This window comes from Typopeltis vanoorti, chromosome 24 (genome assembly GCF_054136105.1).
Source record: "Typopeltis vanoorti isolate ZY-2024b chromosome 24, IOZ_Tvanoo_1.0, whole genome shotgun sequence".
Classification (NCBI taxonomy): Eukaryota; Metazoa; Arthropoda; class Arachnida; order Uropygi; family Thelyphonidae; genus Typopeltis; species Typopeltis vanoorti.
In genome coordinates, this window is record NC_143572.1 from 78,241,724 (window position 1) to 78,264,011 (window position 22,288).

Genomic DNA, 22,288 nt, shown 5'->3' on the forward strand with positions numbered 1-22,288 from the left:
CAAATTTTCTTCTATTATGCTACATATATTTGTCTCTAAAATACATCTGCAATGCCCTAAGAATTCTTGAGTAAAAAGCCAATGAATTAAAAAAGGGGCACTCCTAATAAAAGCAGGCAAAATAGCCATAAAATAGTTTTTAAGAGGAGTAACATGGGAGTTTTCCCAGAAATAATACCTATAGTAGAATATTTAGAATACAATAAACCTATATATATGGTCTTCATTGACTATAACAAAGCATTTGACACCACCTTCTTTTCTGTGCTTTGAAAGACACGAGAATCAAGGTAAAATATATTTGGCAACTTCAGACCACTTATGAAAATAGTGAAGCATCTATGAAGTTGTTGGGAAGCAGCAACTTCTTTAGGATGCAGAGAGGCATCAAACAAGGTGATCCTATTGCTTCCAAAAACTTTTTACAGCAGCCCTCAAAGCCATTTTCAGGGATCTGGATTGGAATTATTATGGTATTAATATTCAGGAGAAGATGTTAAACAATCTACATTTTGCAGGTGACATCGTTCTGTTTGCTGAAGATGGTTCATAACTTAATCTGATGATCAATGAATAAGCATAAAAAACAAGGAAATAACAATAAACTATTATACAATAAAAATATTGACAAACCACAAACATATTCCCACTGATGTTGAAAATACTATAATAGAATATGTAGAGAACTACAAATACTTAGGACAAATGACCTCCATGTTAAATCACTTTGACCATGAAATCCAGTGCAGAATAGACAGTGCTTAAAAGAGTTACCATTTGTCCAAAAACAAAATTATAGAACACTATGATTGTCCTACCAACTTTAACTTATGGTTCCCAGACTTGGACACTAACCACTACAGACAAAAAAGCTCCAAGTTTGCCAAAGAGCAATGGACAGGAGTTTACTCGGAGTATCCAGATTAGATAGAATAAGGAACAAGGACTTAAGAGACCTAACAAAAATAAAAGACATCGTTTGGATAGCTACAAAATCAAAATGGGATTGGGCAGGCCACTTGGCAAGATATCAAGATGATAGATGGTCACAGAGAGCAGCAGAGTGGCTGCTGAGAGAAAGAGCCAGAAAACCTGGAAGACAGAGAAAAAGTTGGAGTGACTATATCGAAAAATGGTTTGGTGTCACATGGACAAGAATGGCCCACGACAGAAAAGAGGCCTTTGCCCTGCAATGGGACATTTAGGCTAACAACCATTGGTTTGTGAGAATTGAAGGGATGCTATGAAACTAGAATGTTTTTCATACTGTTTGGAGTTGTAACATGAAGAATACACTTGCTCCTGCATAAAGTAGATGATTTGATGTTATATATATTTGAGTTTTCTGTAAATTGAAGATTTTAATTTTGGTCACAAAGTGTTTCAAGACTCAATCTCATTATTATTATGTGACACCTCCAGGGAGTCCAAAGACTCATCAAGGGAAAGTGTACCAACAGCATCGAATGATTGATCCCTTCTAACTACTAACCGTGCTTGAATATGCTTAACTTTTTGCGTGAGCCATTAGTAGCAGAGGCTCTACCAATCGACCAACCTTTGCTGGCAATGGGTTATTTTAGAAGATAAATTATATGAGATATCCTGGATATGAACCTATATGCAAAGTTAACAGTTCAGTTTGTATTTTCTTTTTATTTTGGAAATAAGTCATTAAACCTTTTCTTTAGTGTTACACGGTGATGAGCATTCATTTCAGACAAATTATGGAGACGACAACCGTGTAAGAAATAATTACTTTAAATTCCCAACATTTGGATTTTCATATTAAGATCATGTAGAGCACACAGAGAGAGAGAGAGAGAGAGTAAGAGAGGCTATATCACATCTCAAACAAAAGTATACCAAAGAGACAATGATTTGATCAATGGTTATTCTACTGGCCTGACCTCTAGTGGAAAAAAAAAAGATATAGCTTTGATGCTATTTTATTTTATTTCTGACATTATCAGAGAATATTTTCATACAGATAGTTTTATTACAGCAAAAGTGATGTCCTAATTTAAAATGAGAGTTGTTATTTTAGAGTTAAGATCCTGGATAACGTATAGTCCTATTTATAATTAGCCCTTACACGGAAAGGTTATGTGGGTAGAATATGTGCCTTCCATATTCTTGGGATGAGATCATCATTATTGTTAAGATTAGGGTGGTTGATTGATAGGAATTTCACAGACCTCCTTAAATTTATATTCGTACCACATTTTGGTTTGATGTAAACAACAGGTACCTTTCCAGTTAATTCTATGTAGAGTATTCGAAATGCCGGATTTACCATAATTATTAAATTTAATGTGCTGTTTATGTTCCTTTTTTCGGATAGGAATTGTGCATCCTGTTTCACCTATATTACAGGTGCAATGAATATAGTATATTCCAGGTGAGCCAGCAGAGGAAGCAGAGCCTTGAAAGAGTTGAGTAAGTTCTTTAATTTTGCAGGAGGTTTCAAGGTAGCATTAATGTTGTATTTCTATAGTATTCTGTTTATTTTATTTGATATCCTTTTAACGTATGGAATAGTTACAGTTTTATTGTAATCTAGTTTATTTTTGTTTTTAAGTGAGGTTTTGTGAAGAATTTTTTTGATACTATTTTGGCTGTAGCCATTTTTCAAGGATGTATTGCTGATAACTTTTAATTTGTCTTTAAGTGCTTTCATTGGAGCAAATTTTCAAAGCCCTGTTTTTCAGTATATTAATGACACCTAGTTTTTGTGTTGGGTGGTGGTGGAAGGAGTTTATATGTATATACTGGCCAGTGTGTGTAGGCTTCCGGTGAACAGTGAAGAAAAGACTGCCAGAAGGAAGACGTGTGACAAGTGTATCTAGAAAAGGAAGTGTTTTCTGCTTTTCAATCTCAGTTGTGAATTATATGCATTTGTGTTGTTCGTTTGGGTGGCAAAGGAAAGTGCCGTAGGACCAGATAGTAAAAACACTGTCAACATATCTAAGCCAGACTTTGAGTTTTAAAGTAGATGAAGCATATAGCTTTCATATAAAAGTTTGCAATTAGGGGGGAGGGGGAATTGTGCCTTCTTTTTTAGGTAGAAAGTGTTTTGCCACATAAAATGATAGAACGTAGTATGTGTGCAAAGAGCACTGTGATATTGGGAAGGGGAGGGGGGATTTGTCCTACAAAAGAAAAATTGTGTAATTGATTGGGACATTTGTGAAGACAGAAGAGACGTCAAAACTGACTAATAAATCACTTTTTTCCAGTGTGATGTCTAATTTTGTTCACAAAGTGTTGTGTGTTTTTAATATAGGAGGGGGAATCACACACTAACTCCTTGAGTGTTGAGGCTAGAAGATAAGATAATTGGGGCTGTTCATAACTTCAACTATAGACCAGAGTGGTACGTTCTGTTTGTGAATCTTGGGTAAACTGCAAGTTCCTGGGGAATGAGCGTAGTGCAGAAGTAGTCGATTAGAAAGTTGACCACATGACTGTTCACTGAAGGCAGTTGGTAGCTCCTGTTATCACCTACTTCTAGTTGGTCGGTTAGTTATCACTGGCTTGTGGTTGATTGTTTTCGTTCACTGTGGAGAAATCCAATGTGTCTACTGGCTATCTGAATATTGTCGATCTTTAAGTCTATAAAATTGGATATGAATTCAACTTTCTTTGATTCAAGGATATGATTAGCAGAGTTGTCAGTAATTTTCTTGAGGATATCCCCAATATCTGGATTTAAACAACTTAAATTTTCACTGCAAACTTTTATATGGAAGCTGTTGAGCAACGCACTTAATCTACTTTAAAACCCAAAGTCTGGATTAGATATGTTGACGATCTTTTCACTATCTGGTCCTACGGCACTTTCCTCCGCCACCTAAACAAACAACACAAATGCATATAATTCAAAACTGAGATTGAAAAGCAAAAAACACTTCTTTTTCTAGATACACTTATATCTAGAAAGACTGCCAGAAGGAAGTCTTTCCTTCACTATTTACCAGAAGCCTACATATACCTGCCAATTTATACAAAAAACTCCTCCCACCACCACCCAATACAAAAACCAGGTGTCATTAACATGCTGAAAAACAAGGCTTTAAAAATTTGCTCCAATGAAAGCACTTAAAGACAAATTAAAAGTTATCAGCAATACATCCCTGAAAAATGGCTACAGCCAAAATAGTATCAACATTCTTCACAAGACCTCACTTAAAACAAAAATAAACTAGTAAATAATAATATTTGGTTAACCGATCAAGTGTTGATCAATTTTATTAATTAACTGGACCAACTAGTTTCGCCACACTTATGATCAAGAAAACAACCTTCATGAAAAATAAACTAGATTACAATAAAACTGTAACCATTCCATACATTAAAAGGATATCAAATAAAATAAACAGAATACTATAGAAATACAACTTAATGCTACCTTTAAACCTCCTGCAAAATTAAAGAACTTACTCAACTCATTCAAGGCTCTGCTTCCTCTGCTGGCCCACCCGGAATATACTATATTCATTGCACCTGTAATTTGCCCTATATAGGTGAAACAGGATGCACAATTCCTATCTGAAAAAAGGAACATAAACAGCACATTAAATTTAATAATTATGGTAAATCCAGCATTTCTGATCATGCCCTGAATAATCTACATAGAATTAACTGGAAAGGTACCTGTTGTTTACATCAAACCAAAATGTGGTATGAATGTAAATTTAAGGAGGCCTGTGAAATTCTTATCAATCAACCACCCTAATCTTAACAATAATGATGGTCTCATCCCAAGAATGTACATAATTCAGGATCTTAACTCCAATATAACAACTCTCATTTAAATCAGGAAATCACTTTTGCCGTAATAAAACTATCTATATGAAATTGTTCTCTGATGATGTCAGAAATAAAATAACATCAAAGCTATATTCTAATTTTTTTTTTCCACTAGAGATCAGACCAGTAGAATAACCATTGATCAAATTATCGTCTTTTTGGCATACTGTTTGAAATGTGATACAGATTGTCATTGTATGTATACAGGAATACCTCGATTATTGTGATTCTCGATTTATCGTGGTTTATAATTTGATACCAAAATTCCAATTATTGCGCTACAAATTCGAATTATCATGGCCACGAGATGTAGCCCACTACAAATGCAACCAGTTTGAGTTGCCACTCTCCAGGTATCGCTCTCTTGTAGCGCTTCATTTTTATCTGATGGCGACTTCTCAACACTTACCAGTAACTATCCACCCTTGCTTGAAGTACATGTGGATATTTATTTCTCTTGTTATTTACCCCTACAATGAATACTAAAAGAAACAAGGATGATTTCAAGTCTACAGCTATCAAGAAGAAAAGTAGAGTGATCAGCTTAGAAGATAACTTGCATATGATAAGTATGAAGCAGGCATAACCAAAGCCAAAATTGCAAGAGAGTATGGTCTAAATGAATCAACTGTTCGAAATATTTTAGAACACGCTGCAAACTCTAGGGCTTTGATCAAGGACTAAAACAAAAATTGAAAAGGGTGATGTTCAGGACCTGCTTCAGTCACATGATAAGGAGCTGGATGATGAAGACCTAATTAACCTCGAGAGAGAACGTGCTTACGATGCTCAAATCGAAGATAATGACGAACAAATTGACTTGGCACTGAAGGAATTTACCCTCAAAGAAATGGACGAAATGTTTGGAATTGCCGAAAATTTTAAAGAAAAAATCTTGAATGGCAATCCTAATCTCGAGCGATCACTGAAAGTTCATCAGGAAATTGAAAATTCCATCCATTGCTACCGAATTTTATACGAAGAAAAAGTAAGAAAAATTTCCACCAGACAACTCTACACCAATTTTTATCCAAGAAAGAATAATTGTATGTACTTCTTATATATAAATAAAGATTAAAGAATAATCTTGTTTTTCTTAATGAACCTTCATTTTTTATTTAACACGTTTAACACATTTCCTTTTTACTTGATATATAAAATTTAATTAATAGATTTGAAAAATCCTTGGCACTGATCACCCATTTTACATGCATTATTTATCCCGATTATTGTGATATTTTTCGTGGCAACAATAACCGCAATAATCGAGGCATTCCTGTATATACATACATACATATGAGTGTGTGTATTCCAGATGATGACCTTAATATGAAAGTGGAAATGCTGGTAAATTAAAGTAATTATTTGTAACACGGTTATAGTCTCCATAATTTGTCTGAAATGAATGTCATCATCATCAAATTCCTGAGATGTACCCTCAAGGGATGTACAGGATATGGTAGGACTACATGAAAAACTTATATTACTAACTTCCTATATACAATTTTCCTCCCAATCAATCTGTTAACCTGTCAAGACTCCAATCAGATGTTATATTTCTATCTTCTCAGGCACATTTCGCTGTTTCAATCCACCTATATCTTGGTCTTTTTCCTGCCAACCTGTCAGAGAACACTTGTTTTGCTCTTTAATCTTTCCTCTCCCATTCTGTTTAAGTGACCATACCACCTGAGATTAACTCTGCTAATGCATTCCTGGATGTTGACAATGTCAAGTTCTTTCCTAATATCCTCGTTTTTTTAATATGATATTGCCATTAATGCCATCTGTTCATGCCTCTAATTTTTCTCAGGACTCAAGTGCTTTACTTCTGACCCAGCTCTCAGATCCATAAGTTAAAATTGGTTTGAACACTGTCTTGCATATAGCTAATTTAGTGTTTTGACTAATTTCTCTCTTATTCCATATAAATTTATTTAGTTGACTTTCTGCCAAACCAGCTATGTTGATTGTGTTGTTCTCCATTAACAATACAGTAGATATTTTCAATGGTTCTGCCTATTTTCATTGTCTTGTTATTGATGACATTCATACTATATCTATTACAACAGCTATTCAATTTAGTCAGGGAATCTTGAAGACTCGTACTGGATTTATTTAGAAGTATAACATCATCCGCATAAATAAAGAGCTGAGATTAACATCTCCAATTTTGATATCGGTTTAATACCACTTTCCTTCATAATGTAATCCATATAGATAATGAATAACAGAGGGGATAATGTACATCTTTGTCTGACACCAGATTTAACATTAAACTATCTTCCTGTATTTCCTTCAATCCCAACTGCTGATTTACAACTCAAATAAAGACTACGTATTGCTTGATATAATGCCCCATTGACAGCATACAACTGTAATGTTTTGAAGAGCTTTACTCTTGGCACCTTGTTATATGAATTTTCCAGATCTGCGAAGCTTAATTTCAGATCTTTGTTATATTCCCATGATTTCTGAACTATTTGTTTTAAAATGAAAATCTGATCGTGACAGCCTCTATTTGGCCTGAATCCAGCTTGTTCTTCACCAAACTTCTCTTCCACAATCCTTCTCAGCCGTTTCTCAAGTATACTTGCATAAATCTTACCAGAAACACTCAGTGGGGAAACCTCTCTAATTCTTACATGCAGTTTTATTTCCATTTTTATATATGGGTGCTATGAGAGATTTATTCCAATCATCAGGAATTTGTCGCTCTGTCCAGACCTTCTGAACTATGCAGTGTGCAGCCATTGTAAGACATATACCTCCATACTTGAGCATTTATGGTCGAATATCATCTACTTCAGCTGCCTTTCCATATTTCAGGTGTTTGATGGCTTTTTTTACTTCAAGTATGGATTCCTGATAATATGCCTGTTGAGTGTTTCTTTTACCACTATTCCATCACTGTTTGTTTCATTTAGCAATTGTTCGAATTGCTACAAATATCAAGGATATCTTTTACAGTGCTAGATTTCTTATTACTGCACACAAATTTATCAAAGAAGCTTGCTCTCCAACCAGAATAGTTACAAATTTTTTATTTACTATAAAGTGTGCTTAAATAGCTGATTCATTTTATCATCTATTATAATAAAATTATAGAGACAACTACTATGTTAGAGTAACAACTTAATTTAATATAAGCCAAACTTCGTATTAAGATCATCATATGAAATACACATGCTTTCATTCAAAATTAAATGGTGGTCAGCGTTCATTGCATAGGATTTATGAAGACAAAAACACATATGTTAGATCAATTATTATTATTATTGCACCATCCATGAAGTTGGCAGACTGATTGTGGGAGATGCATTCAAATGACAACATATTTATCATAGAGAATCTTAAAATCCTTAACATTCCTTGCATTAACAAAACATTTTGGTAATGTGTTCCATTCACTGACAATTATCCATGTAAAAAATCTACTCCTCATACCCCTCTTCACCACACTCTTAAATAACTTCCAGAGATGTCCTCTCTTTTCCCCGCTCACCTTCTGCTCTTTTTATAATCTCATCTGGATTAATCCAATAAAAACCTCTCACTAACTTAAATGTCTCTACCATATAACCTCTTTTACTCCTATCCACTAAACTCTGCAATCCACATTTTTTCAATCTCTCTCCATAGCCAGCAGTCCAAAGTCCTAATATCATCTTAGTCACTGGCCTCTGTACCCTCTCCAATGTTTCCACATCACACTGAAAACCAGGTGATCAGATTTGAGCACAATAATCCAAGTATGGTTTGACCAGTGCTTTATACGGTGGTGCAACTACTTCCTTATCCCTACACGTTAAGAGTGGTGGTTTTTTCCCTTTCAGTCATTTCCAACCCTAGGTGACTTTGTAGGCATTGCCAACAAAGTGTTCCTAGTGATTTTTACAGGGTAGTTCACTATTGCTTTCCCCAACCCCCACAATTTTATCTGGGCTCAGGACTGGCATATGGCTGCAATGTATTCATGACTATAATCCATGCATGTTCACCGGACCGGTTTGCCTGTTCTGGAGAATGAAAAATCCCTTACCTCTGTATGACCAGCTATCTCACTTTCATTGAAAGAGATCAGAAAACGGCTCCTCATGTCACTGACAAGAATCGAACCCAGGTCTTTCCAACCAAAGAGCTTCCTCTATACTGATTGAGCATGGAGACTCATGTTAAGAGTACTCCTTATCATAGCAGCACCATGATGTGCAATATGCCCTCTAAACTTCAATTTACTGTAAACCATCATGCCTAATCTCGAATTTCACCCGCTTCTTGCAGTACAGCACCATCAAGATAGTACACGGCCTTATATTTCTGCACATCGAAATGCAACTTGCACTTATTGATATTAAAACTACAACTCCACTTCTTTCTCCAAATAAAAAAGTCTATTCAAATCTTCCTGACAGGAACGACACTGCTACTTATAATTCTCCCCAGCTTTGCATCATCCTGTTTTTTTTTTTTTTTTGAGACTGCTCCATCATACACAACCTACTAATATTATTCAGAGAGCCAGTCTCTGATCCATCTAAGACTGGCTCTCTGATCCAACCAATATACTATCTATTCCCATTGTCTACAGCTTTTATACTAACTTATCATGTAGTAATGAAATGCTTTTGCAAAGTCCAAGAATATATATATATCACTGTATGTGATTCTCCCTTATCTGACACACCTATTACCCATCATAAAATACAAGTAAATTGTTAAACAGAACCTAACCTAACCAAATCCATGCTGACCATAATTAAGAATGCTATGTCCATCAACCCAATCCTGTATTCTATTCGTAATAATCTTTCCAATTGCTTGTTGACAACAGCACTTATACAGACTGGTCTATAATTGGAAACTTCCATCTCAAAGCCATGCTTGTGGAGTGGTACTATTTTGCCTTCTTTCCACTCCTTAGGAACCCTACCCACTGCAAGACTTTCATTAAATAACCAGGTCAAAGGCATAACCAACTGTGGTGCACATTCCTTAAGAATATGTGGTGATGTGTCATCCATTCCCACAACCTTATTCACATCTAACCCAACATCTTGTACCAACATCTGATACAGCTCTGATTCTTTCACTTTCAATTCTCTTAATACTTGCCTCTCTTCTATATATTGTACCAGATAATTTATACCAGTATGATATACACTGATAAAGTGCTCATTCAATAATTCCACCTATATCCTTTGCAGCTGTTAGTCTGCTGCCATGACTATCCAATGTTAGTTTGCCATAATTATTCTTCTTCTTGCTTGCTTGCCATGTAGCAGAAAAATTCCCTCGAGTTAACTTAGCCAGACCAGCCAATCTCCTCTCATACTGCACCTTTTCTTTCTTAACCACGCTCGTCACCTTTCTAGTCTGCACTTTATACTATTCATGGATCCAACCACCACCATCCTGTACCTCCTTCATAACATTCTTTTCTAACCCAGCTTGCTTGATTTCACTCTTCATCCATTTCACTCATACTCTGTTTACTCGCTTAACCCTTGGTATGCAGTTATACATTGCTTTTGTCAAATACTGACTCTTGTAAGTTTCCATGCATCGTCAGCATCTTTTCCACTCATTTCATCTACCCAACATACTGATGCTGATTACAGAACTTCCTATAATCACCTACTTTATATTTCCACATATATCCATTTCAGTAACCTTTTCTTGTTTCAGTACTTCCCAAACAAGTACTCACGGTCACTCTCCCCAATTGGCAGCAGTGTCAACATCTTGTTAAGAACTACATCTTATAAAGTTATCACTAAATCCAAAACATTAAAGCCTCTAGTTGCTTCAGTCACATGCTGCATGATATATTCTTGTAATTAGTCTCCCATCTGGATCACCCTCTTTTTACATGCCGAACTAATTTACCTAAATATTTTGCAATCAATATTCTCTACATTATTCGGCCTATAACATCATCCTATCAGATATACTAGCCTATTTATTTTAACTTTACATGCCAAGCATTCAAAATCTGTGCATGCACTATCAACTTTCACACTTAGTGGATACAATTACTCTGCAATCATTAACAGCACTGACCCTCTGCTTTTCACATTCTATCCTTCTGGAAAATTATATATCCTTTTATTTCTATTCTCGACATCATATCCTCCTCAGACAACCAACTTTCATGTATTCCAATTATCTTTGGGCATACTGGCTCAATCAATGCAACAATCTCAGCTCTCTTGTTTCAAATACTCCTTACATTTGTGCACAAACATAATAATCTCTGTCTGAGGACATTCTACAAACATTTATTCTAGCTGCTATACCACACATCTCTCTTTTGTCTGTCCACTCCCATTTCCCTGATCAACATTCATACCTGTCTTGTATTCATCTTTAAGCAGCAGCATAAGCAACATCTTCAACCTCATATCCATCTTCCTCCTGTTGTACAATCTGTTTAATTGTGCTATCCTGCTTCCCAGTAGACTGACTACATTAACTCCTGACTGTGCCTTCTCAGAAGGCAACAAACCTTTTTAAATGCCCAACACTAAAATCTAATCCATCAACTTTAACCCAATCTAACTTTCCTTCAAATTCACTCCACAGATTTACAATTTGATCCCCCTTTGCTTCACATAACTAAGCCATCTTTCTCTGCATTATCTCTGCTCTCCTTCTCAATTCACTGTTGTCATATCTGGGCAACACAGCTATGACTTTTCCCAACAACACTATTCTTTTTTACCTGCTGCAACAATTTCCAAGTCTCTATCAACAAACTTTTTTTTTCCCCAACTAAGTCATCTGTGCTCACAACTACTACTAATTTTGAAGTCTTGTCTTTCCTTTTCTGCAATTACATATTACTTATGATTAAGCAAAATAAACACTCGACATTTCAATCTCTATATAAAGGTCATCATCATCAGGAAAACATACATATGAACAATACAAGCTACATTACACTACACAAAAGTAAACTAAATCTAACTGCTTTGTTAATCGGTTATACTAGCCTGACCTAATATAAAAAAATAACAAGAAAGTCACATTAGAATATACATAATAAACTACAATAACACAAACTTATGGAAACAAAAACACGTGTTAAAGCAATTAAGATTAAGCAATTAATGCACATCACTAATATTGGAATTGAGACCCCCCCCCCCTAACTTCACTAATATGAGACCCTGCTCATATTAGTGAAGTCGGTCTGGACGGTGGAGGGGTTGAAAAATGTGGAGGTAGTTTTACAATTTTTTATACTGATTTTGATGTTTTAAGAGATTTTTGGGAGTTAACTGAATTGACTAGGATTTTTTGTATTATTCATTGTGGTTTGCGAGTATACACACACAAAATTATAGTAGAACTATCATTCTAGCCATCTGTAAATAGGGATAGAATGATAGTTCTACTCCAGACATCCAGAATTTGATGTTCTAATCAACTCTTCTGAATTATGAAAAATACAAATTTTTCATCATCATCAAATTCCTGCCATGTACCCTCAAGGGGTGTACAGGATATGATAATACTACATGAAAAAAATTACATCATTACTAACTTCCTATTTACAATTTTCCTCCAAATCAGTCTGTTACTTGTCAAGACTCCAACATTATCAGATCTTATATTTCTATTGTCTAAGGCACTTTGTACTGTATCAATCCACCTATATCTTGGTCTTCCTCTGGGTCGTTTTGCTGCTAACCTGACAGAGAACACTTGTTTTGCAAATCTTTCTTCACCAATTCTGTTTAAGTGACCATACCACCTGAGATTAGCTCTGATAACTCATTCCTGGATGCTGACAATGTCAAGTTCTTTCCTAATATCCTTGTTTTTAATATGATATTATCATTGATGCCATATGTTCACACCTATAACTTTCTCAGGACTCTCATACCTGCGGTCTCTAGTCTTTGGTCAAGTGTTTTACTTCTGACCAAGCTCTCAGATCCATAAGTTAAAACTGGTTTGAACACTGTCTTGTATACAGCTAATTTAGTATTCTGACTAATTTCTCTCTTATTCCATATGAATTTATTCAATTGACTTCCCACCATACCAGCTTTGTTGATTCTGTTGTCTATTTCTATATTTAAATTTACAATCTTCACTAAAAATCGTGCCTGAGTAGTATCAAGCCAAGAAAAATCGTGCCAAATAGCTGAAATGTTTTACTTGTTCCACAGGTTCTCCATTCACAACACAGTAGACATTTTCAATGATTCTACCTATTTTCATTGTCTTTGTCGTTTTATTGCTGACCGTCATACCATATCTATTACAACAGTTATTCAATTAGTCAGAGAATCTTGCAGACTTGTAGCGGATTTATTTAGAAGTATAACATCATCTGCATAAAGCAATGAGCTGACATTAACATCTCCAATTTTGATATCGTGTTTAATACCACTTTCCTTCATAATGTGATCCATATAGATAATGAATGACAGAGGGGATAATGTACATCCTTGTCTCACCAAAGATTTAACATTAAAACATCTTTCTGTACTTCCTTCAATTCTAACTGCTAAATTACAACTCAAATAAAGACTAAGCATTGCTTGATATAATGCCCCACTGACACCATATAACTGTAGCGTATTGAATAGCTTCTCTCTTGGCACCTTGTCATATGCCTTTTCCAAATCGACAAAACTTAAATACACATCTTTGTTATATTCCCATGCTTTCTCGACTATTTGTCGTATAGTGACGATCTGATCCTGACAGCCTCTATCGCCTGAATCCAGCTTGTTCTTCACCAACCTTTTCTTCCACAATTCTTCTCAACCGTTTCTCAAGTACACTTGCATAGATCTTGCCAGGAACACTCAGTAGGGAAATACCTCTGTAATTCTCACATTCAATTTTATTTCAATTTTTATATATGAGTACTATGAGAGCTCTACTGCAATCATTGGGAATTCGTCCCTCTGTCCAGGCTTTCTGAACTATGCAGTGCAGCCACTGTAAGAGTCTTACCACCATACTTCAGCATTTCTGGTTGAATATCATCTACTCCTGCTGCCTTTCCAGATTTCAAGCCTTTGATGGCTTTTTCTACTTCAAGTATGGATATGTATTCCTGACTGCATGCCTGGTCAGTGTTTTATTTACCACTGTGCTGTCATCACTGCTTGTTTCATTTAGCAGTTTTTCAAAGTAATTACTCCATACTTCAACAATATCTTTTTGTCCCGTTTTCATGTCACCTTTATCATCTCTAACTCCTTTTACAGCACTCTTTTCTCCATTCCTAAGCGTCTTCAACAACCTCCAGAATATTTTGCCACCTTCTTGATATTTATTTTCTATATTCTAGCCAAAGTCCTCCCATGACTTTTGTTTAGCTAGTTTTACACAGTGTTTAGCATTCTTGCAAAAGAATGACATGTAAAAAAGTTTTAAAGCGAATAAAAGTAGAGCAGCTCTCAGATGTGAACTGTAGACTATGATACACAAAGATTATTGAAGAAAAAATGAAAGAGTTTGAGAACAGGAATCAAACCTTGGAGATTCAGTGGTAAGCCTTGAAGAAAGCCGTGATTGATTGAACTAGAGAGGCATGTGGTGAAGTTGCCTGCAAGGATGGAAAAATTAGAACTCCATGGTGGACACAGGAAGTTAAAGAGGCAGAGGTTTAAAACTTTTTTTACATGTTATTCTTTTCAATATGAAATTCAATTTTATCCTGCTCAATACTAAATAGTTATCACTTTCAATTTCAAATCCTCTGTACACTCTGGTGTCCTGCACCAGGGAGAAAGCATCACTATCAATAATAATATAGTCGATGAGACTTTTTTTTATTCCTTGCCTCTTCTCCCCATGTGAATTTGTGCACATTATGTTGGAACATTGTGTTAGTAATAACCAGTACATGTCCTGAGCAAAAATCCAACAGATATTTGCCATTATTATTAGCTTTGCTCTTTTCTCCAAATTTTCCCAAAATATTTTTGTATGTCTCACAATCATTTCCTACTCTGCTATTTAGATCCCCAAGAAGGACCAACTTTTCCTTTTTCATTGTGTCAGTTGCTTTTTCTAAAGCCTCAAAAAATTCCTCCACTTCTACCTTAGTAGAACCTTCTGTGGGACCATAGGCACAAATAAGTCTCATTGTCCAGTTCCCCATTCTAATATTTGCCCACATTACTCTACTTGAGACTGCCTGCCATTCAAGAAGATTAGCCTCCTTTTTTTTTTTTTTTTTTTGTTGAATACTATGGCTGCTACTCCTTTTCCTTGATTGTCATTGCCTGAATATAACATTTTGTATTTATTGCTCAGAAAGATCTCATGAGTTTTTTTTTTTTTTTTTTCCAGTCACCCCTATTATGTCGATCTGGTACTTATCTAATTCCTCAGCTAGCTCCATTTCTTTGCCATTCAGGCTTCTTATGTTGATAGTACCAATCTTTAACTCTGGTGATGTTGAGTTGGTGTGTGTTTTCAGATTTGTTCCAGTAGCTGACTTTTCGTTGTTTGCCCCGGTTCCCTGGCGAAAACAACGTTAGCCTTGTTTAACCGGGCAACACCCCAGCCGGCATGAAATTTTGTCATGTTGTACCATCATATTTTATTTTGGTTTAACCAATAAGAATACAATTTGGTCAGCTAAATCCCAAATTTCCAGCCCATCCTCATTCGTTCAGTATCCAAGTAGATATCCAACAGGGTGCACCATGAGAAGGTGAGGATTGGACATTAGGTCAGAAGCCCTGGTCGGTTCTCTGCATTCTTTTAAAGGCTATGTGGAGGTCTCCTCTCAGTTATACAGCTTTGACCCTTAAGCGTGTAATCAACTTCACATAGCCTGTAAGGAATGTGGAGAACCAATCAGAGTTTCTAACTTGATATCCACTCTTCACCTTCTCATGATATAGCCCATTATGAGATATTATGAAATGGATGGTCTGGTAATTTGAGGCTTAGTCCACCAAACTGTTTTCTGTAATAGCTTGCTTAAACCACAACAAAGTTATTGGTATTACAGAACATGATGAATATGTATAAATATCATTTTGTTAATATCCAGATCACCAGCAAAATTAGCCAGCCTGGTTGATCAAGTGATGAATATATTTGCTTGCCAATCAACAGGCTGTGGGTTGGAATCCCAATATTGTGAACATGAATTTTTTTTTTCTTTTCTTAAGGTACAGTAGAAGATGAATTTCGCTGTCCAATGTGAGACACTGCCCTGTTGTATACCTGAAGTGGCTAAAAAAAAAAAAGAGTTCCTGTTTAGCATATAAACCATCAGGTGGTGTGTTTGATGGTAGGACTGCGCTTGAAGAGCTCCAAAAGATAAGTTATTTAGTTTTAAAAAAAAACAGCGTTATCAGTTTAAAAATTGTGCTAGAATTAAAGTATATTGCGGAGTTAATTAGTTTTGCTTAAAAAGTTTGTTTTAAATAGTGTTAACTCAGTCTTTTAATAAGATACGTAGCGTAGCACATGGCATCAATGCGAGGTAGAGCAATAGCATCCAAATTATCGTCATTGTTTAAAGAATTTAATCAAAGGAAGTTTGTCCTGTGTAAGATCTGCAGAATATATGCTTTGCCGAGAGCGGCTGGAGTTTGGTTTTATAGTGATAGTGGTGGGAAAGTGTGCTGAAAGTGTCATGAAAGCAAGGATCTAAAGTGTGTTTCAGGTCGACGTAGTGGATGAAAGTCAGAAAGCAATAGAAAATTAAGATGTAATACCAGATAGCATTGTGAGTTTAAAAATGAGACAGCAGAAAGTGAGAGTAAAAGTACAGAGCGAGAGAATGCTTTGACTGATATAAAAAATGAAGAGTTAGCTGCAATGAGGGTGATAGCTTGGTTGTACAGGCCGATACATAGGGCGAAGGGGCAGCTGAAGCAATTACAAAAATGTCTACTGAGTGGATCAGCTAACAAAAAGGAGCAAGTGCGAGATAAGAAAAATGAAAACATGATCAGGAATGAAAGAAAAATTAAGGAGTGAGTGTTATACAGCTATTCAATAGTAAAAGGTGTAATTGATGAGAGTTGGACAAAATCCTGCTTTCCTGGTGTAAGTGAGGCTATTAGAGCACAGAAGCATAGAGTGAAAGAAATGATTGCAGTGACCGGAATGAGAGATTTAAAAGGTGAAAGGTTTGCTATGAGAGAGGACTTGAAAGAATTACTAGAAGTAGCAAAAGAAAAGAGTGAGAGAGTTAAAATAGGGAGTCTGTTGCCACGGTATGACAGAGCAGAGTTGAGAAGGAGAGCCATAATTGCGAATGACTATGCACAGGTTATGCAGGAGGAGTGGTGTGGAGTGAGTTTGACAGGCAAAAGGACTTATACAAGGATGGTTTGCATCTGAATGGACTTGATGTTTGGAGATGGGAAAAACTATTGCTGAATGAAGTGAAAGTGGATGTGTAAAATCAGAGAAACTAGAGCTTTGAAGGGGATATACAAACATCAGTGAGGCAGTAGAGTGTAAGAATGTGTATAATATACCTTGAGTTAATACGAAGGATAACAAACCAGAATGGGATACTTAGTATAAGGTGTCAAGATAGGGGTGGGACTAGGCTTTTGCACTATATGTACACTAATGCCAGGAGTATTGGGAACAAGAAAGAGGAATTTTGGGCTTTGGTTGGCTCTTCCTGGCCACAGGTTATTGGCATTAATGAGAGATGGCTAACAGAAGATGATGTAGTTAGTGGGATAGAATGTGAAGGGTATAGTGTGTTCAGGAAAGACAGAGAGAAAAGAATGGAGGGAGGAATGTTACTGATGACAGCCGATGAACTGCAACCAAAGAGAATAGAAGGTCAACTGCGGGATAGTGAAAATAGCACATTTGAAGCTATCTGTGTGAGATTGAGTCTATCTGCATAAGCAAATAGACTGAATGAATGCAGGACAGGTAATATTATGGGGATTTCAACTATGGTAACACTGATTGGAAGGAGGAGAGGACACATGGGAGGAAGGAAATGGATTTTATGCAGTTATTAAGGGATAACTACCTGAGACAGCATGTAATGGAATATAGTAGGGTTCGAGAGTACTCAATCTAGTAATTGCATTTGAGAATTTGAATATAATGAATATGACCACGTTGCCACCAACTGGTGAGAGTGATCATAAGGTCTTGACCTGGGAGGTGGCTAAACGTGTGGAATTTTCAATTAAGACAGGCATAAGTGGAATTATCATGCTGATAAGTATGACAAGCTTAGGAGATTGCTTGGATCAGTGCAATGGCATGTAAAACTGCAAGGGCAGGATGTTGGTAGTGCATGGGAAGTGGTAAAGGAGTGTTTGAGGGAGGTAATGGCTGACTGCAGACCTAGAGTCCAGAGAGTATACCAAGTGGGAGTTAAATGGATGAACAACACCATTAAGAGTGAGCTGCAAAAAAAAATAAACAATTGTGGAGGGAATTTAAGGAGAAAGGTGACCTGCAGGCACACAAACAGTACAAAGCATAGGCCAGAAGGGTAACTAGTACAGTAAGAAAAGCAAAAGCAGAGTATGAAAGGAAATTAGCAAAGCAGGCTAAAGAGAATCATAAACAGTTCTTTTGATATGCTGCAAGTAAAAGAAAAAATGTATATGGCAGAATGATTTTAAAGGAATGCGATGATAGGTAACTGAATTAGAATTACTAAGCAAACACTTTGCAAGAGTATGTCATCCAGGCAGTGATATTGTAGCAATGAGGGAACCAATGGCTTATATGGGAATTAAGGTGAATGAAATAGAGGTGAATAGTATATTACAGAACCTTAATGTGAATACATTGGGATTGGATAGTATGCCAGCTCGAGTGTTACGTGAAGCAGCAAAGGAATTGTCAGTGCTCTTGACCATATTGTTTAAGTCTCAGCTTTGGTTTAGTCCTGAGGGGGTAGAAAGAGAGGAAAATATTTCCATTGCATAAAGGAGGCTCCAAGCCTGCTGTTGCAAATTACAGACCGATCAGCATATCAAGAGTCACTGTCAAGGTATTTGAGAAATTAGTCAAGAGCAAAATATAGGAATGGATAGATGAAAATGGGATACTGTATGAGGGGGGGGGAGCATGATTTTGTGAAAGGTAGATCATGCCTCAGTAACTTGCTCACATTTTATGTTACAGTGACAACTGAATTAAATAACGGTAATGGGTTTACAATGATACTGCTGGACTTTGCTAAGGCCTTTGACAGGATACCACATGGAATTCTAATCAGTAAACTGCAGCACATGGAGATGGATATAAGGTTGGTGAGATATCAGAGAGTAGTTTATTCAAGAGTAGAGTCCAAAAGAAGGCCTGTGGCTAGTGGTGTGCCACAGGGTTGTGTTCTTGGACCACCTGTTATTTAATTTGTTCATTAATGATATATGAAAGGATCTGAGATGAACTGTTTATTTATTTGGCAATGATGCAAAGTTGGGTAGAGCAATAGTGAATACACATGATGTCAAAATTTTGCAGGATGATTTGAAGAGATTGGCAGACTGGGCTAAGGAGAATGAATGTCAGTTTAATGTGGCAAAGTGTAAGGTTATGCATTTTGGGGTGAAAAGATTAGTAGCAGTATACCACATTGGTGGAACTGTACTTGAGGAAATTGACAAAGCCAGAGATTTTTGGGAGTGTTGGTGGATAGGGAATTGAAATTTAGGGGGCACATATTAAAAGAGGCTAAATCAGCTCATCAGATCACTTGGTTACTGAAATATAGTTTGATGAGCAGAGAAAAGCATGCTATTGTTCCTCTTTATCAAGCCTTGATAAGACCCCCCCCCCCCTACACACACACACATCTTGACTACTGTGCCCAGATCTGGGCACCAGGGTTTCTTCTTGATGGGGAGGAGGTAGAGAGGATCCAGAGGCGAGTGACCAAGATGGTAGCTGGTCTATGGAATGAACCTTACGATAACAGGTTGAAGATCTATGGGTTTTAGAAATTGGTTGACAGTGGTGATATGATTGAGACATTCAAATTACTGAGATGTTTTTTACAAGATTAATGCAGAGGAAATTTTTCAGAACAGGTCTGGTGGTAGGAGAACTAGGGGCCATACATGGAAACTGAGCAAGAGTATAGTTAGCAAGGATGTGAGAACTAGGTTTTTAACTTGGAGAGTATTGAATGAGTGGAATAAGCTGTTAGTCTGTTGTGGGTCCCCTGACTGTGAATGAGTTCAAAGCAAAGTATGATAAATACTGTGCGAATGCTGAATAGTTCTTGACATGTTTAGGATCTCCATTCTCCCTCGATGAGTCTAAGGACTCCTTGGAGTTACCCTTAATAATAATAATAAAAATAATATAAAGTAATTTATAGACTCTTCAAAATAAACTATATAAAATACAAAAATATATTAGCCCATCCATGGTACTAATATACTATAGGCTAACAAACCCTTCATGGGTAGGAGTAAAAAAAGTATGACTAATGTAAACAGCACTATCAATCAAATGCTCTATGATACAGTGCATGTTCATGCATTTTACCACTGTTTAGTATGTGTTCTATATTACCTACAATCATGTCCATGTTAATACTAAAAAAATAAAGAAAATATCTTTCATTACATAATGAATCTTAATGTACCTTGGCAAACCATATGCCTGTTGAAAAGAATTTAATGTCCCTTTGCATATTTCCATCATCTCCAGAAATGGCAATTAACAATTAGAATTCAAAATTTATTCAGAGTAACATCAGTTTCTAATAAAATTATGTTTAAAAATGACAAAAAAAATGTGATACATACCCTTTTTAAACTATATCCTGCATTAAAGATAATAGGAGGAAGAATGATATTGAAAAATATCTCTGGATCAAATGTTGCCTAAAAATGTGAAAAAATGATTTAATTATATACTACTGCTCCAATATAAGTTTTCATTGTTAATTTATATTTCACTAAAAAACAAGAATGAAAAAAATTTTCAGAAAAAAGAAAAAAAGATCTGAATGTTAAGATTTGTGATAGGAAGATTTGTGATATATCGTGATAGGAGGGGGAAAGATGCAGATTTTTTTCCCCTTTGTTTGGAAAAGAAATTAAGAGGAATTTTTAAATATGGTAAAATAAATATAATATTTAGAATGTAGAAAGCATTAAAATGATTATATATCCGTCAGTTGCAGTGGCATAGCTAGGGGGGGTGCAGAGGGGAAAGTCCGCCCCGGGCGGCACTTTGAATCTTTTTGAACTTTTGCAGTTAATTTATAAAATACAGTCTCGAGAACTCAGTTCCAAATATTGTAATACTACTGCGACTTTTCCTCACAACTGTTGTAAGTGTTGCTAGTTGTGAGAAGAGTTTATCTAAATAAAATTTGATTAAGAATTACCTACATTACTATGAAATAGACTTCGCCAATGTCATTGACGATTTTGCTAACAGAAAATCAAGAAAAATAACATTTTAGAATGTTGAAATTAAAGTTTTACTTCAAAAATAAACATCAGTGTTTTAATTAATTTAATTAATATGTTCGTTTTGACTTTTTGTAGTATTTTTGGTGTGTATTGAGATGGGCGGCAAATTTAGGGATCACCCCAGGCATCAACACCTCTAGCTACGCCACTGGTCAGTTGTGTTAGTAACAAATCTATTCAGATTTTAACATTTGCTATAATAAAAACATTGCAAGCTAAAACTCATAGTTGTAAAGCTAGAAGAAGAGGAAGTATAATAAAAACAAAAAGGAAATAGAGCACAGAAGGATACTGGGAGAGAAGCATCCCAAGGCTCTCTTGTGTATGTAGAAATATATCAATAAATAAAAAGTGTAAATTTTGATTTGTCAAATGCAAAGCAAGATCAAATTTTATATATATAATTATTAATGAAAATTTTCTGATTATGCTTACACAGTGGGTGTCTGCTTAATGTGATGTCCATATTGTTGAGTTTTTTTGTTTGTTGGTCAAATCACTTGACCATGATTTTATGAGAAATGCTGATGAGAAGTGCAATTTCATACCATCTATCAGCAATAATATGTACTTGGAATTAAGTACTGAACTTGTCTCATTATAAACATTAAATGGAAGAGTATACTCTATCTTTTCAAGCCCATCAAAATTTTGGGTCACTTTATGCATTAGTTAAAAATCTGTTTGTTTTTTATTAGAGAGAAAAAAAACTTTACCCTGATATCATTTTTCATCTGACAAGATCCTTTTATCAGGTAGTATCAAAGTGAAAAAAAAAAAGAGGTACAAATATCAGCACAAGGTACAAATATATCAGCAGTTGGAGAGAGTGACCATATGGTGTTGACTTGGAAAATGAATAGACATGCAGGAGTATCAAAGAGACGGGAACTTATGTGGAATTATAAGGCAGGTGATTATAATAGTCTTAGACGTCAACTTCGGGAAGTTTCATGGAGGGAGGAATTGGAAGGCCGGGATATCACCAGTGCGTGGGAAATTGTGAAAGAATATTTGTTATCAGCAATGGTAAGTTGTATACCACGAGTAAAGAA

The 22,288-nt window shown here is 35.8% G+C and overlaps 1 protein-coding gene across 2 annotated transcripts in view; it reads right to left on the minus strand.

Moving 5' to 3' along the window:
- The window catches only part of LOC150093424 (sodium/hydrogen exchanger 7-like), a 495,244-nt gene that overhangs the window by 434,869 nt on the left and 38,087 nt on the right, over positions 1 to 22,288 (minus strand). For both annotated transcript variants that reach the window (XM_090414003.1, XM_090414004.1), the window contains exon 3: positions 20,559 to 20,636. In XM_090414003.1, the coding sequence (XP_090270129.1) occupies positions 20,559 to 20,636 (78 nt within the window). The remainder of the gene's footprint in view (positions 1 to 20,558; positions 20,637 to 22,288) is intronic.